Source organism: Ziziphus jujuba, chromosome 2 (genome assembly GCF_031755915.1).
Source record: "Ziziphus jujuba cultivar Dongzao chromosome 2, ASM3175591v1".
Classification (NCBI taxonomy): Eukaryota; Viridiplantae; Streptophyta; class Magnoliopsida; order Rosales; family Rhamnaceae; genus Ziziphus; species Ziziphus jujuba.
This window is the reverse complement of record NC_083380.1, coordinates 21,167,979-21,184,308: the sequence shown is the minus strand read 5'-3', so window position 1 is coordinate 21,184,308 and position 16,330 is coordinate 21,167,979. Positions and strand designations below refer to the sequence as shown.

The window sequence follows — 16,330 nt, the reverse complement described above, 5'->3', positions numbered from 1 at the left end:
TATATTCCAAACATATATACCATGGTTCCTTACTTCGACAGGATACAAATATCTAAATAATATGGTTTTTATTTTTTATTTTTTTATGTTTTAAAATTATTTAGTTTAAGTCATTGATAATATAAGTTCAAATTATTTAAAAATTAAAAATTAGAATGTTTTGAAAAATTAAAATTTAATAAACAATATGATGTTGGATCAAAATTCAAACTAATCAAACTAAACCAAATCAATATCGTTGGTTCAATCTAGTTTGGTTTTTCTTAACAATTTGGTTTAGTTCTGTTTACCAAAAATTGATCAAAACAAATCGAAACCCACCTCTAACTCAATCCAAGCTAATAATTTATTATTACATAAATTGATATTCAAAAATTTAGTGTATATTTTAGTAGAAATTAACAGTTGATAAACAGTCCAGTTATAAAAACTGTTGTTTTATCAGAATATCGTTTTTGTTTTTGAGAAATATTCAGAATATTGTTATATCATTAAAAAAGCTTTATTACAACGTAAAATTGAAACCCTAATCTAAAAGTTAAAAAGCGGCGGTCTGTTTGGAAACAAGAAGATAAGGACTCCTCCATGGAATAGAAACAAAACCAGACTAAAATTGACCTTTTGCGTGCTGCGGCGGCTAGCATATGGAAAGTGTTTGGTAGTTTGTGTGATACTCTTGAGAAAGGAGTAATACTGGTTCAATTTCACGATCGCCACTTTGCGAGCCATTTAGATCCTTTCTGTGTCTCTCACTCTTTAATTCGTTTTCATCTTCTTCGTCTTCTGCTAATCTCTCAGACTTCCTCTCTGTCTCTCTATATAACCCAATTTCTTCATTTTGCTGGAGTTGGATTGTTCTCGATTGGGTTTTGAAGAAATTTGGCGTTCGCTTTCACATTGGTTGGCTAATAAGAGGTTGTTTCTTCGTTTTTTCATATTGGGTTTTTCTGGGTACGACGTGTTTTCTATTGTTTCATTGCCTGTCTGTTTGGTTTCAGAGAAAACTGAAGGAAGATTTAATATGCTTAATCTTTATATTTTTTATGTATTTTTTTTTCCTTCTGGGTTCGAAATAAAGGAGCTTTTCTGTTGCTTAAATGTGGGAACTTGGTACTTGTTATGAGCTTTGGATTTACTTGGTTTTTTCTGTTAAAGTATTTTTTTATTATTATTATTTTTTTATTTGTGTTCTATTGATTAAAATGTGGGAATTTTTGGTACTTGTTATGAGCTTTGTATTTAGTTATTTTTCTGTTAAATTATCTGTTATTAAATTTTGCTCTGGATATTCTGAACATATTTTCGAATTAGTGAGTGAAGAAAAATCATTTGGTCTGGATGAAAATTTGTTATATATTATATTGCAGCTGAGATAAGTCTTGAGACTTTTCTGTTTGGATTGAATATTTGTTTTAAATGTTTTGAATTATTATTTGAAGCATGAGCATATTGTTTTATTATCAACTCGCTTTGAATGGATCTCTTGACTTATTTTATAAGTGAAATTGTATCAATTTTAGTGTTTGCTTTTGAAACCATGATTGAGTTTTAGTTGGTTTCTTGGTCCGCCTTGTTGCATCAATGATTGAAAGTTCTTCAGTTGCATCTCCAAGTGACATAATTGACTTGTGCTTTTGAAATAGTACCCTGAAAGTGCTAGAAAACTGTAAACTGTTTTTGGTTAAATTCAAATGTGACTAGCCACAATTGACAAATAATTCGGTCATAGGCAATAATTAATGTCTTCCATTTTGGAAAGAACATATTGGTTGTCATGCTTGGCTTGAGCTCGAGCTGTTTGTTTCAGCTAGATATATGATAAGTCATGTAGATTTTTTCCAGAATAGGATTGTGAAGATTTAGTTCTTATCAATTTTTTTCTAACCAAACTTTTGTTTTTCTGATCAAGATTTGGTTATAACCGAATTTCTGACTCATGGAATTCATTAGCCTTCTGGCATAACATTGTTAAATCGTGGTTTTAGCTTAAGTAATTTATTTTTCATAGCATATTATCTCTAAAGTGATCTTGCATTTGTTCTGTTTAGCAATGTCTACTATCTTAATTGCCTTAGTAAAGGCTGTGAACTGCCCTAGCTTAAGCATTTTTTTTTTTTTTGTTTTTTTGTTATTAACATATTAGTTTAGAATTTGGATACACGATTACTCAGGAGTTCTATTTTTTTCTTTTTTGTTTTTTTCCCTATTGCATTCATTTACTCATGGTTTATGTGCTTCCTGTTTCAGATTGTAGCTTAAAAGGTTTGGACATGGATGGGGTGTATGGATATTGTCAGATGTAAATCAGGAGATTAAATGGTGGTTCCAAGTTGGTTTCTAGTTGTGTGTATTCGTTAGTTAACCTTTTCTTTTTTGTTAAGAATGAGAAACAACAATACAAGGATATAACCGTCTTTGTTACTTGCATTCTTTATGAATATCTGTTGGTGGATATGGAAAGTGCAGTAATTTGTGAAAAGCCACATACTGTGCCTAATAAGAAGAGAAAGAGATGCACTGGTGGGCTGAACAATCTGAATAATAATATTGATGTATGCCATGATTATCCATGTGGGACAGCTTCTGTGGATGATATTCCTTTAGAATCTTCTGTCAGTATAAGTACAGGGTTGGTTTCATTGAAAGTGGAGGATACGACAATGGAGCCTGCAGCTACTACGTGTAATGATTTAGTTCGTGTTCCTAAAAAGAAGAGAAAGAAGAAGAAGCCTAAGAGTGGAAGTAACAATGCCAATATTGTAGATGAATGTCGTCAAGATGGGGCCTCGTCTGAGTGTACAGCTGGTATTAACGGGAAGACTAGTGTAGAAATGTCTGCACCTGATGCGGATTTAAGTTGCTCCAAGAAAAAGAAAAAGAAAAAGAAAAAGAAACAAAAGAAGAAAAGGGATTCTGATATGGAAGTTGCTGGGTCCAATGCGACTGATGTTGAGGAAAGCTCCCTGAAAAAGAAGAAAAAGGATTCTGATATGGAAGTTGCCGGCAATGCGTCCAATGCGACTGATGAAGAGGAAATCTCCCTGAAAAAGAAGAAGAAACAAAAGAAGAAAAAGAATTCTGATATGGAAGTTGCCGGTTCCAATGCGACTGATGTTGAAGGAAGCTCCCTGAAAAAGAAGAAGAAACGAAAGAAGAAAAAGATTTCTGATATGGAAGTTGCCAGGTCCAATGCAACTGATGTAGAGGAAAGCTCCCTGACCACTGCACAACAAAGCGATTTGTTAACTACAGAAAATACCGGTTCATTGGAAGTTGATCATGTTTTACTTGGTGATAAAGGCTGCTCAGGAAATAGTTGTCCAGGTGACGTAACTACAACTAGCGTAGAAACAATATCTTTAGGGGTACATGGTGTCTCCACACTAGCCATTGAAGATATTATGCCTGAAAAGGACTCTGCAAATTCTGCTGGTGTGTTACCTCCAGATGAGAAAAAAAAGAGAAAGAGAAAGAAAAAGAAGAAGACGGGTTTAAAGGATAGAATTTGTGGACACAACAATATGAATGTCTCTGAAGTACACATGGAAAAGAAAAATGGTGTAGAGGTGGATGAGGTCCATACAAGAGTTGATGCCTCTAACATTGAGGAAGATTCTAGTTGCAGGGGTAATGGTTCTGATAATTTGTCTGCAGGTGATCCTTCGTGCAAGGCCTTAGAAGTTGATAACATCCTGCTGAAACAAGGTCCCTCGCCAGATTTGGATGTTTTAAATGATGATATTAATATAGAAAAAGGTCCTTTACAAGGTTTGGATGCTTTAAATGATGATGTCAATTTAGAAAAAGCTCCTTCACCTGATTTCGATGCATTAAATGATGATGTTAATTTAGACACCTCTGTGAAAGATGGAGAGCTTTCACAGATTGACGTTTCACCAGAAAGAGCTCTGGTTTCCCATGCTAGGAAAAAGCTTCTGATCCTGGACGTGAATGGACTTCTTGTTGATTTTGTTGCATGTATGCCTAATAAATACAAACCGGACATAGTAATTTCAAAAAAAGCAGGTGATAATTAGCATTAAACGTCCTTAACCTTATGTTGTTCAAACAATGAAACTAATACTTTGATTGTTGCTTGCTTTCTGCAGTTTTTAAGAGGCCTTATTGTGATGAGTTTCTACAGTTTTGCTTTGACAAATTCAATGTGGGTGTTTGGTCATCAAGAACCAAGTAATCTTCAGACTGTGATGATCATATGTCATTATTATTATGTTGTTTTGTAACTATGTTCTTACAAAGATATTTGTATTCTTATTTTGTTGTTTCATGATATTTTGAACAGCTTATTTTAGAGTTATTCTATTTTGTAAAATTTATGATATTCCATTTTTATTTTTATTTTTTAGGAAAAATATTGACACGGTGGTAAATTTTCTCATGCCAGTTTCCAAACATAAATTGCTCTTTTGCTGGGTAAGCTATCTTAACCATTTCAAAGAATTGTTGACTATAGTTTGAAATGCAGCGTTTTCCGTAAGATTGATTTTCTATCTGCCATGGAAAAATGGAATGTTGTTTTTTCTTTTCAAAGTTTTAACACTGACACGAGATTTGTAATTTTAAGCAATTGATTGGTATTAATTTATATCACTTAAACCCTGAGACTGCCATTTTCAAATTTGAAAAATGTTGCATGGCATGTTGATTTCTATTTGATTTATAATATACTATTTGTCCTTGTTATGTTTTTTTGTTATTGCTTAAAGTGAATTATTGCATCTCTCTACTTAACAGATTGTTTTTAATAATGGCTAGTGCTACTTATTCATGGCATCTTTAGTGACTGTAACATGATTTATTGCAATTTGGCTGTTCTAACTAAACATTTGTTCTATTATTTTGTAGTGTCTGGAAGCATGACATTGTTGCTATATATTTGCTCAAGTTTCATTCATGTTTGCTGCCTTTCAATATTTCATCCTTCTAGACTATCTCTTTTTCATTTTTTATTTTTTTCTGTCTAGTTTTCTAAGCAATTGTGGCTCTAGTTAAAACATTTAATTTTGCCCTTAGAAGCTTTTCAAAGTTTAAAAATTCTTTATAATATGATTTTCTTCTTAGTTGTCGAAGAATTGTGTATGAACTGAATGAAATGGTGGAGAGATTGATAAGATGAACTAATTCAAAGCTGACATTTTATGTCAGGTGGTGTTTGTTGTTGTCATCTTTCTAAGTGCTCTACCATTTACATCAGATGGCACCATTACTAAAATCATCATTGCATTGCATTTTATTTTTACATAGTACTTTTTCTTCTATGCAGGACCAGTCCCACTGTACTATGACAGGGTTCAATACAATTGAGAATAGAAGTAAGCCTCTAGTATTGAAGGAACTTAAAAAATTATGGGAAAAACTTGATCCTGATCTCCCATGGGAAAGGGGAGACTATGATCAAACAAACACGTTGTTGTTGGATGATTCACCCTATAAGGCTTTACGTAATCCGGTTAGTTGATTTATCTCTCTTATGTTGTCTAGCTCATTTTGTGGATGCAGTCACATTGCTTTTACCAACAATCTAACTTTACTCAATTCTAATACATTTTCTTTGTTTTTTTCTTTCAATTGTTTAGGTCAATACTGCAATTTTCCCCTATTCGTATGACTATAGGGACTTCGAAGATACATCACTAGGTGAGAGATACTTGGAGTCGGTTAAATATTTGGGGGAAAAAAAAAAAAAAAGGGGACCAGCATAATTTGTTGTAGCTGCATTGAGCATAAATGTGCATGAAAGGTTGCATTTAAATGGTTGTTAGACATGTAAATTAATCATCTAGGTCAATATTTCCTTTGTAAATCTGCCTTCTTTTGCGATGATGGCCATAATCAATCTGCTCTCGTTGTAATTGAAAGGCAATAGCTAATACTTTGATGTGTTATATGATTATCTAATGTTATAACATTTTTAATTAAGATTTTGTGGAGGTCTTATTTCCCAGAGTGAACTTTCTAACCTGATAAAATCTATTAATTTGCATGTGAAAATATGGATAAAAAATTTTCAGGAAAGTTTTTAATTTTTTTGGAACTTGATCAAAGTACAAACAATTTGGAACTTCAATGACTCTTGCTTTTTCCTTTTGCCATTAAGTATGCTATTTGCATGAATTTAAATTTTTGGGGAGTTGAGGTTCCCTGGTGTAAGAGACTGTATGATTTCTACCCTAGTTGTTATCTCATATTGTATTATACATTCCAGTGATTACTTATTGTATTGAGCTAGCTGAGATATCTGTAATTTTTTACTTATGTTTCACTGCAGGACCTGGAGGTGATCTTCGAGTGTATCTGGAAAAGTTAGCTATGGCTGAAAATGTTCAAAAATACGTGGAGCAGAATCCTTTTGGTCAAAAAGCCATTACTAAATCAAACCCAAGATGGAATTTTTATTGTAAGATTCTTGAACCACCAAGATAGCCTTCTATGGGGATGCCATATGTTATCTGATACTTATGAACATGAGAGAATCATGGGAAAATGATCCTATCCAGTTGAATTTTAAGGCAGCTTTGTTTGATGAAACTGATACACTTTACAACTTGATTAGAACTCACCTTGATGCAAGGTCCAATTTTTGCACCTTGGACCTTTGAATTTTTTGTATTCTTGCTTGCCACTTTAGTTATAAATTCTAATGTTATAGAGTAAAAGTCATTGTTTTAACCAATTGATCCGAAGTTATAAGTACTGAGCATGCAATCGCATGAACTCTGTGTACTCATAATGGAATATCTGAGAGAATGCAATTTTTATTTTAGTAAAGTTTCCAGATTCTTTCCCCTTTTCGTATTTGGACTGTATTATTTATTTATTTGACAATTCCACTCTTCTATAAGAAATTAAAGTATAAGCAATTATACTTCCTTGAATTGGATGTGATTCAGAGGATTCACTACCTGAAATTTCCGAGGATTTTTGTTATACGATTGGATTTCAATACGCTGCTTCAATTTAGATTTAGCTTGTTCAATATTTTAAGTTTGTGTTTAACTCAAGGATGAAAATATTTGGTATCTTGATGGTCCAGTACTGAAATTGAGATCCAATGATATGTATATTATATGGTTGATATATTAGAGATAGTGTATATGCTGATGGAAACCTAAAGAAAGTTTGTAGGAAACTTTTACAATTGGTTAAACGAATGAGTATTGCATTAGTTAAACTGACTCTTATGTTTATAGAGTTTAATTCTAATCCAGTGTAGTTTGGCATTCCAAATGGAAAGAAAAGAAAAGAAAAGAAAATCCTCAGGTATTTTAATTAAAAAAAAAAAAAAAAATAGGAAAGTTGTCTGTTTTTGGGAAAATGGAGATTGCTTTCTGAGCTAGCTAATAAGGGTATCTATTAAGCGTTACGATGGTATATTGAGGTTTATGTGGGTCTTTTCTATGTATTAGATCTTGTCATTGGTTGGATGGAAACAGGCGTTTATTTTGGTCCTAAAGGGTCCTTTTGGGATTGTACTTGAAATATTTTAAACTTTTATTGGACCAGATTTTGAAGTCTTAGTTAATCTAGTGCAGTTTATCAGCCCTCAGGGGACCAAAGGGTTGGTGTGGAAGCAAGAATTTCATCAATTTATTGGTGATCATCAAAAAGGATGAGAAAATTGAAGACATGCCTATATTTCTTGACTAAGTTCTTCAGAGTCATGGGACTTGTTCTACTTTGATTTTGTTGGCTTCAATAATCTATGTCTACTTTGAATTTGTTGGCTTCAATAATCTATGTGAAGCAAACTGCTTTATTTTCTAAACTAATAAACAAAAAAGAATTATATAAGTTCAACTTTCCTAGAAGGTCTGGCAATATCCACATTAGAGTAATTTTGTCCAAATATTTCTTGTAAGCTTAATAGATTGGTACTTTTTGAGGAAGATCTTTCTTGATTAACTTCCCGGTCATATAAAGTAGAGGTGAAGAAACATTTAAACATCATCGAGTCCATTCCTATTTAATTAGGTTGGGGAGAAAGCAGGACTGGTGCATAGTATTTTTTTTTATTTTTTTTTAACACATATTTATGCTTAACTTTAGTATGGACATTTTTCCACATTTAATTTTCCTTACAAATATTATAGAATATTTAAGTATAAAATTTGTGTAAACAACTCCCTGAGACAGTCCATTGGCTTTGCCACTCTGCTTATTTTAATACTGTTTTTAAGTAATGATCATGAATTTAAGTACTGCTATGGTTCTTGAAAGTACACATACATTTAGAAATTTTCATATTATTAGAATAGTTCTGATAAGGAAATTTAAATAGATGATTATGGTAAAATTAAAGTATCTTGATATATGTAATATAGGCTAAGCTTACCACTAGGATAAGCCTATGAAAATAATTGTATATATAGTATTATTTGTGCAATAATTATCCTATTAGGACACTTGAATGGTTTTATCATTTACCATCATTTATATATATATGTACAGTTTCTCTCTTAAAGATATCTTCTGCCATTAGTATTTCCTTTATTTGTTTTTAGATTATTTGAAAAGTTGAAATTTAAAAGTGCATTAGTGGTTTATATGAGTTTGAGTAACAACTAAAATATTATATGAATAAAGTTGATTTGATATGGATTTAATGAATTATTAACATATCTTGAATTGAAAATTCTTAAACATTTGTATGTGCACAGTGATATTTTATGTAGAATACATAAAAAAGAAAAGGGAAAAACAAAAATAAAAAAAGGATTTAAAAATATCAAATGCCTAGATTTCTATACAAGTGAACAGAAATTACTAATGGGTCATGAGTTTTGATCCAAAATGCATGGCCAAAGTAATATAAGTTGCAGTAATGGGATCAAGAAAGTAGCTCACACTATATTTGTTCACCATCCTCGGCACAGTCACAATCTCCATTAAGCAAGTACTTATAAATGACAAATGAGAGGAATTTGATACTCAACTACCATGTTCCACAAAAAGCTTCTTCTTTCTAGAAAAATCCCCCTTCTCATGTGCTTTTCCTATTCTATATATAATATATACAAACACATATGTATATGTATATTCAGAAGAGTTACATGCCAACCATTTTATATGAGATTCCATGTGCCTTTTTGACCTATATTATTAAGATCCTTTGTATAAAATACCCCTCAAATTATACATATACACTTCTATTTTGGACCCACAAAGATGGTCCCCTCTGTTTTAATGTGGTTTTTCTGGGTTCAAATGACAGATAGGAAAAGCCCACAAAATCCAATGAGTAAATGACAATTAAAGGATAACAATCAAGGGTGTATCAAATTTTTGTGAGGTTATTACCAAACCCCAACTCATTTTTTTATTTATGCATTAATTATGAAAGATCAACTTGGCATGTGCTGTAGCTGAAGGTCGGGATTCATACCAATCTGGCAAATCAATTTCATGACTTGGCTTACACATTAAATTTTTCTCTCATTTGCCCCTCCTACAAGTACTTAATTGACAATTTTTTCATCTACTTTATTCGTTCTATTTTTTCACCAAAAAGAACTCGTTCTGTCTAATGTGAGATAATGCTACTTAACCACTCTAAAAGGCAGTTCATGATCTGCAATATGTGTGGTTGTCCAACTCCCCACTTGGCAATGTTTATATCTTTGGTTTTTTTTAATATATATATATATATTGTTTGAGAAACCAATCATATATTAAATTACAACTATAATAGATACGATATATATAAACCAAAATGGCTCCTATTTAATAAACCGTTGAAGATTGAAATAATTTGGTGTTTTTCTTTTTTTCTTTTTGTTTATTTTTTTCCATTGATCTTATAGCCAATGTTTAAAAAATTGATATCAATAGAAATATCGAAAGTTTAAAATATGAAAATTTTTATGGAAATACCAGAAAATATCGAATATCGATAAAAAATAATGGAAATTTATTTAAAAAAATATAAATTTTTGTTCAAATTTTAGAATTAGCTTATTTAATTTATCAATTATCAAATTGATTATAAAACTTGCTAAAATATTGAATGGATATTATATTTTTCTTAGTGAATTGATTTATAATAAACATTAATGACCATAGATAAATTATTATTAATAAAAATATATCAAAAAATACACATATGGTAAAATTATTTATTAACTAAAACAAATAAAACGATTGTTACAATTACATTATAGTTCATAAATGTTATCTTAATACCACATAAAACTTCTGGATGGTTGAAAATTATCGGTTAGATGTGAAATGTGAGAAGTAGTTATGAAAAAATATATCTCCCTGATAATTTTGCATATGGTTATTAATATGCTAATTATATGGATCTTGCATTATCGGTTGACTATGTGCATAACTACTACTCACTAATGATTGAGTTTGAGATGGTACTCATAAGTTGCTACTTGATGACATTCCATAAATATCCATTGAATAAGGGTTATAGAAATGACTTTCAACCCTCATTGATCCAAAATTCATAAAATCGAATCCTCTTCTTATTGTGACATCTTTATGTATATGTTTCATCATCTATTTACCCATATTTATAAAACAGATATTCCTGACAATAAGATTTTTCAGGTTTAAAAATATAATCCACAATCTTTATATTTTTGCTTTATCGATATTCAATAAATAGAACTTATTAATATTATTCAATTCAATTTATTCTATTTTATTTATATCACTAAATGTTTAAAAGGCAATTAAAGGGTAAAAAAATTATCAATGAAGTTAATTAGTTAAATTTTATTTTGACCTTTTAAAAAAATAAAAATTTTAAAATTTTTTTGGATATTTTAAACTATGCTTATAGCAGCTAGTTTATTTAAATTTGTAGTTAGATGAAAGGCCTAACTATCATTTTAAACACAAATCAATGATGCACAATGAGATAAAATCTTTTGAAAAAAATGAAAACTAAAAACCAAAAACATAAACATTTTCTAACAGGACTAAAATAACCATTTAATATTATATACTTTCCTTATTTAATTTGTTCAACAAGTGAGTGTTAAAAGGATAAAGTTTGATTGGAAATTCAAGATTCAAAATCTGACTTTAAAATTATTAGAATTATTTTAATATTATGTAAAATAGTAATGCTGCAACTATTAAATTATTTATCAAATTTATTTATCAAATAATATATATTAAAATATTATTAATTAATATATATCAAATTTATTTATTAAATAATATATATTAAAATATTATTAATTAATATATATATATATATATATATATAGAGAGAGAGAGAGAGAGAGATTATTTATTTATTCATTTTTTTCTAAACACAAAGCTGTCCATTTTGTACTTAGGGTCTTAAACAGGAAGTGCTGGAGAATCATGTTGTAGACTCATTCCCCATGTTCTTTAATTCATGTAACAACTTGAATAAAGTTACACTGCTAATTTCAAATGCCAATGACATTATTTCATTAGTTTTAACTTACATCTCTCTGTTAGAAGAATAAACATGCTTTCTAGTCTAATCAATTAGTCTCATGTACATTTTTATACTTGCCAAAAAAATAATGTACCTAATATATATTATATGACTTAGAAAACACATCATACCATGCCGTGGGTTTAATAATAGTAATTATATATATATATATATATATATATATTTATATTATGCACACTTCAAGAAACACTTTGCACGAAGAGTACTATATGGTAGGTGAAGACCACTACTCTTAGGTCAAAGTACTAATTCCATGAATCAATATGCACATTTTCAGGGATCTATACATACTGAATTGCTTAAATCTATGTAATTGGAGCCATGTTCTGCTTGACTAGCTAAAAACAAATATATATTATTATCAAAGCTAAAAACAAATATTTCTGAGTAATAATAATATTATTTTTATACAATTTGCATATTGCATGTAATAATTGATAGAGTATACTAAATTAGAATATTGGGAAACACTAATTCTTTTCCATTAGCATATATATAATAGGAAAAAGAAGACTTTAAGACCAATTAATCACTTTTTTGAAAAACCCAATAAACTTGGACTTTTTTTTTAATCATCAATACTAAATTTGTTTTAATTGTTACAAATAGGCCTTAAAATATATACATTGTTAGCTATATGGGGGGGAAAAAAAAGGCTCAAAAGTTGTCTTCAAAAAAAATTAAAAATTACATGCATGGTTCATGTTCAATCAAATCTAACATATAGACACTTTCTACCTGTTAGAAATTATATATAGCTAGGCTCTCTCTCTCTCTCTCTATATATATATATAATATATATCTCCCCTTCAGTCTTTCTCTACCCTTACCCTCTCTCTCATCATGATACATATTATTGATTGGATAAACTTGTAGGGTTTCATTCCCTCTCTAGTGGTTATATATATCTATATGATGATGATGATGATGATGATAGCCTTCACTTATTGAAGTACGAGTATTGATGATGATTATTGGTGGGGGATGAGTTATAGAAAAGGTAAGACATGCACATATATAATGTGGCAATGAAAGAAGATGAATGAATGATATGTTCCTTGGAACATGGGTTAAGATGATTGAGATATGTTAGTTGGTCTTGCCTAATAGAGTTGAAGCATATCACATGTGGTTTCATTTCTTTTATAGCGGTTGTAGGGACACGTTTCTTTTGTTCAATTTCAATCTTTACTTTTTACCAAAAAAGCAAAAAAAATAAAATCTTTTTCTCTTATGCTATATTTATATATGTGTCTGCGTTTATATCACCATCACCTTTTCAATTTTTTTGGTGGAATATCACCTTTTCTTTTTCTTCTTTCTGGTTGCGGATCAGCTTTTCATCGCTTGTATATTAGTGATGCCGAGTTCATGTTCAACATGCACATATATAGAGATAACAAGTTTTATATCAGGTAGATTTGATATATAATTTATTACTAAAGTTTCAAATTATAATTATCGTCTTTATTTAATTGGACTAAACGTATTTTTTAAAATTAAATCTAAAAAAAAAAGCTGATCTAATAGATTGATTCCATAAGAAATTGTTTGTATTTATAAAAAAGTGTTTTTTTTTCTTTTTTTAAAAATGCATAGAATATTACAATATAAACAAGTAATTAATATACATACGAAGTTTAAAGATATTCAATGAAAATGAAAATCAAGATGTCTTAAAGGACTTATGTTAATAAAATACATTAGAAAGTACATGTATAATAGCTAGCCCTCCTAATTAAGAGTTCTATTTTGGGATCAAATTAATTTCTAGAAATTATATATATATATATATATATATATATATATATATATATATATATATATGTATCCTTCTAATATATCAAACAAACAATAACGATTAATTAATAACCAAATATACAGCTTATTAATTAGTTCCCTAATTGGCGATCGGAAATAAATTCACTGGATAATACATGATGAGGAACATGCTATATATAATCCAGTGTTCTAAAAGGCATAAGGTATGATAAGGTGGCAAGGCCAACCCTTAAGCTTTAGAAGCGTAGAGTGAAAAAGCGTTTCACAATTATATTATTATTTTAATTATTATAAAGTTACTGAATAAACAAAATAATTTATATTTTAAATATCAAAATATAGATAAGCCTATATTACCTTTGTATATGCAATAAATATGAATTAACATGTAATTGATCATAATAGATTTATAAAAATTCATGTTTTCTAAGTTTCCAATAATAGATTAGTTTCAAAACATATATATTACAAATCTACAAGTATCTAATAATTCCTAAATTAATATATACTTTAGCTATTACCATAATCTAACTCTTGTTTAATTCTTTATCGGACTCCAGTTCAATATCTACATTTTCATCCAACTCATCTTTCGTGCCATTCGATATAAAATCATCTTCCTCGGGCTCCCTAATTTCAACTTGAGCATTTCTTTATTTTATTTCATTTTTTTCTTTTTTTCTTTTTTTTGTTAAATTTTCTCTCTAATTTCTTAATCCTTATATATTATATTTTTATTTATTTTTGTTTAAGAAAAAAAACTTAATCTTAAAAAAGTTTCCATGTTTTAACACTATTTTTTATTTTTTATTTTTATTTTTTAATTTTTTATGAATTGTTTTTTAACATTTTTTTTAAAAATAATCTTAGAAAAAAAAAAACTTTGAACAAAATGGCTTGCACTTTTTAACGCCTAAGCGAGCATTAGGCGGTCAATACAATATTGACTGCTTTTTTATAAGCATTGTTATTATACGAGGTACTATCTAAAAGTAGCACGCCTAGACAGTGCCTTTTCTTGTTTTTTAGAACACTTATATAATCAAGCCATCAACTAGCAATTTAGCTTGATTTGGTAAAAGAGTTATAATAATTAAATTTTTTTATAGGGTATACATATGCACGCTATGAGCCATATAGCTATAAATTTTGGTGATAAAATTTAAATATACTCCTCCTAAATAGGTAACTATGAAAGGATAAGGTCATCATTAAGACATCAATTTGGTTTAGGTACTGAGCTTCAATTAAGTCAGTGTCTATTAAGTTACACTGCATAAACAAATCAATATTAAGTTAATTTGAGCAGTACACAATAATGTAATTTTATTTCTTGACAAAAGAAAAATCAACATTATGGAGCAGCAAATAATTGACTTATGAACTTCAAAAATAGTGTCTTAAAAATAGCTTAGTTGTAAAGCATCATTTTTGAGTGAGTAATGATATCACTTTAAATCCTTTTTATTTAAAAAAAAAAAAAAAAGGTACAACAAAAACGAAAATAGTATTTTTGACAGAAGAGCATTAAAATATTTTTTGGGTAGGAAGACAAAATTAAAATAGGAAAAAGAAATTAATAAAAGAACAGAGATCCTGGCCCCAGCCGATCGAGTTGTCTTACTTTGAAAATGGGCCATGTTAAAAGTTGTTATCAGTACAAATCAATCACAAGTTACGGGTAAATTTTAAGCTCATGGATTTGATACATGCATATGACATATATATATATATATATATATATATGTAAAAAAGAAGAAGTTATATATAAGCTAATTCAAAAGGCTGCTGAGTAGTTGAAAGATATTCATGTTCAATCATTTTATAAAATTTTCAACTTTTTGTAGCCTCTTTAGCTTTTAGATAATGTAGCAGTAACTTATCAATTATTATGGATAATGTAGCAGTAACTTATCAATTATTATGATTTTTAATTTTTTTTTTAAATAATCCCTCTCGAAAAAACTTGAACAGTATATATTATACATATATATTTGCTTAAAGATCAATATATATCGTTCCTCTGAAAAACTACTTACATCTCATTTATTAGTTGCTACATCAGAGGGTTTCTGATAAGGTGAATTGTCAAAAATGCATGATCAATAAATTGGCGGAAATTTGACAGAGAAGGATGGTGATACTGATAGGAAACCATGTGCCCAAGGAATCTGACACAGCATTCTCTCTAAGTTTCTGAATTTCTATCATTTTTTTTATTAATATTATTACTGTTTTTGTGCCCATAAAGCTTCACAATACAACCTTTTTTTTACCTTTTTGGTACATCAAAATATAACCTTAAAAAAAAAAAAAAAAACTATCGGCCTAAATTTTAGAAAATTCTTCCTTTGAAATTTCCCTTATTATCCTTTAAATGAAAACGATTCCCTTCATACTTGCATACATACTATACCAAAACTAGGTTTCTCTAAAACAATATATATATATATATATACACGTATACCTAACTTATTAAATGTAATTGAAAAACATGCATATAGATCACATTGGTTTATGTTGTAAGATATTTGATAAGGTTTTTCGATAAATATTATCTTGGTTATTAGATTAGTGCATTAAGTGTGTGTATAAATCATTATGGTAACTACTAATAACTTTTTGTTAGCAAAGTAGATAATTTTCATAGTTAAATATCTCTATTTGTGTTTACGAAAGCACGAATTTGAGATACACCGGAATGCAGAAAATCTTAGATAATTTTGTAAATTAGATCATTTGTATAAGAAAAAAAAAGAAAAAAAAACTACCAATAACTTCTAATTTGGTTAGGCACTAATGCATGTATCTATTCAATGACCAACATAATTTTGTCATATATTTTGATTTATGAAACACACTACATAATAAATTTTGAAATTCCTATCTTTCATCCCCTTATCTTCATTTTGATTTATAATTGATATGATATCAATTTATTGAAAAATATTAATAAAAATAAAATAATTTGAATAAAAAATAATTATTTTAAAAAATGAAATGAAATTTTATTATTGATCAAACATGAATATGAAAATGAGGATAAAAAAATTTCCATCCCAAATTTAAATTTTAATATGT

The 16,330-nt window shown here is 29.0% G+C and overlaps 1 protein-coding gene across 2 annotated transcripts; it reads left to right on the top strand.

The window, feature by feature from the left end:
• Nucleotides 1-544: 544 nt before the first annotated feature.
• On the top strand, nucleotides 545-6,789 carry LOC107418927 (uncharacterized). Of its 2 annotated transcripts, none has more exons than XM_048473634.2 (7): nucleotides 545-915; nucleotides 2,248-4,026; nucleotides 4,110-4,191; nucleotides 4,368-4,434; nucleotides 5,285-5,470; nucleotides 5,598-5,658; nucleotides 6,290-6,789. In XM_048473634.2, the coding sequence occupies exons 2-7, from the start codon at nucleotides 2,454-2,456 to the stop codon at nucleotides 6,442-6,444; spliced, it is 2,124 nt and encodes a 707-aa protein (XP_048329591.2). In that variant the 5' UTR covers nucleotides 545-915; nucleotides 2,248-2,453; the 3' UTR covers nucleotides 6,445-6,789. The 2 variants fall into 2 exon arrangements, with proteins under 2 accessions (XP_048329591.2, XP_048329592.2); XM_048473635.2 differs by having other exon boundaries at nucleotides 545-951.
• Nucleotides 6,790-16,330: the final 9,541 nt, after the last annotated feature.

What these genes read in the sequence shown, in the direction of transcription:
- LOC107418927 (XM_048473634.2), top strand. Translation starts at nt 2,454, where the DNA reads ATGGAAAGTGCAGTAATTTGTGAAAAGCCACATACTGTGCCTAATAAG. An exon ending in ATAAGGCTTTACGTAATCCG is followed by an intron (nt 5,471 to 5,597) that starts GTTAGTTGATTT and finishes TCAATTGTTTAG; the next exon opens with GTCAATACTGCAATTTTCCC. An exon ending in CTTCGAAGATACATCACTAG is followed by an intron (nt 5,659 to 6,289) that starts GTGAGAGATACT and finishes GTTTCACTGCAG; the next exon opens with GACCTGGAGGTGATCTTCGA.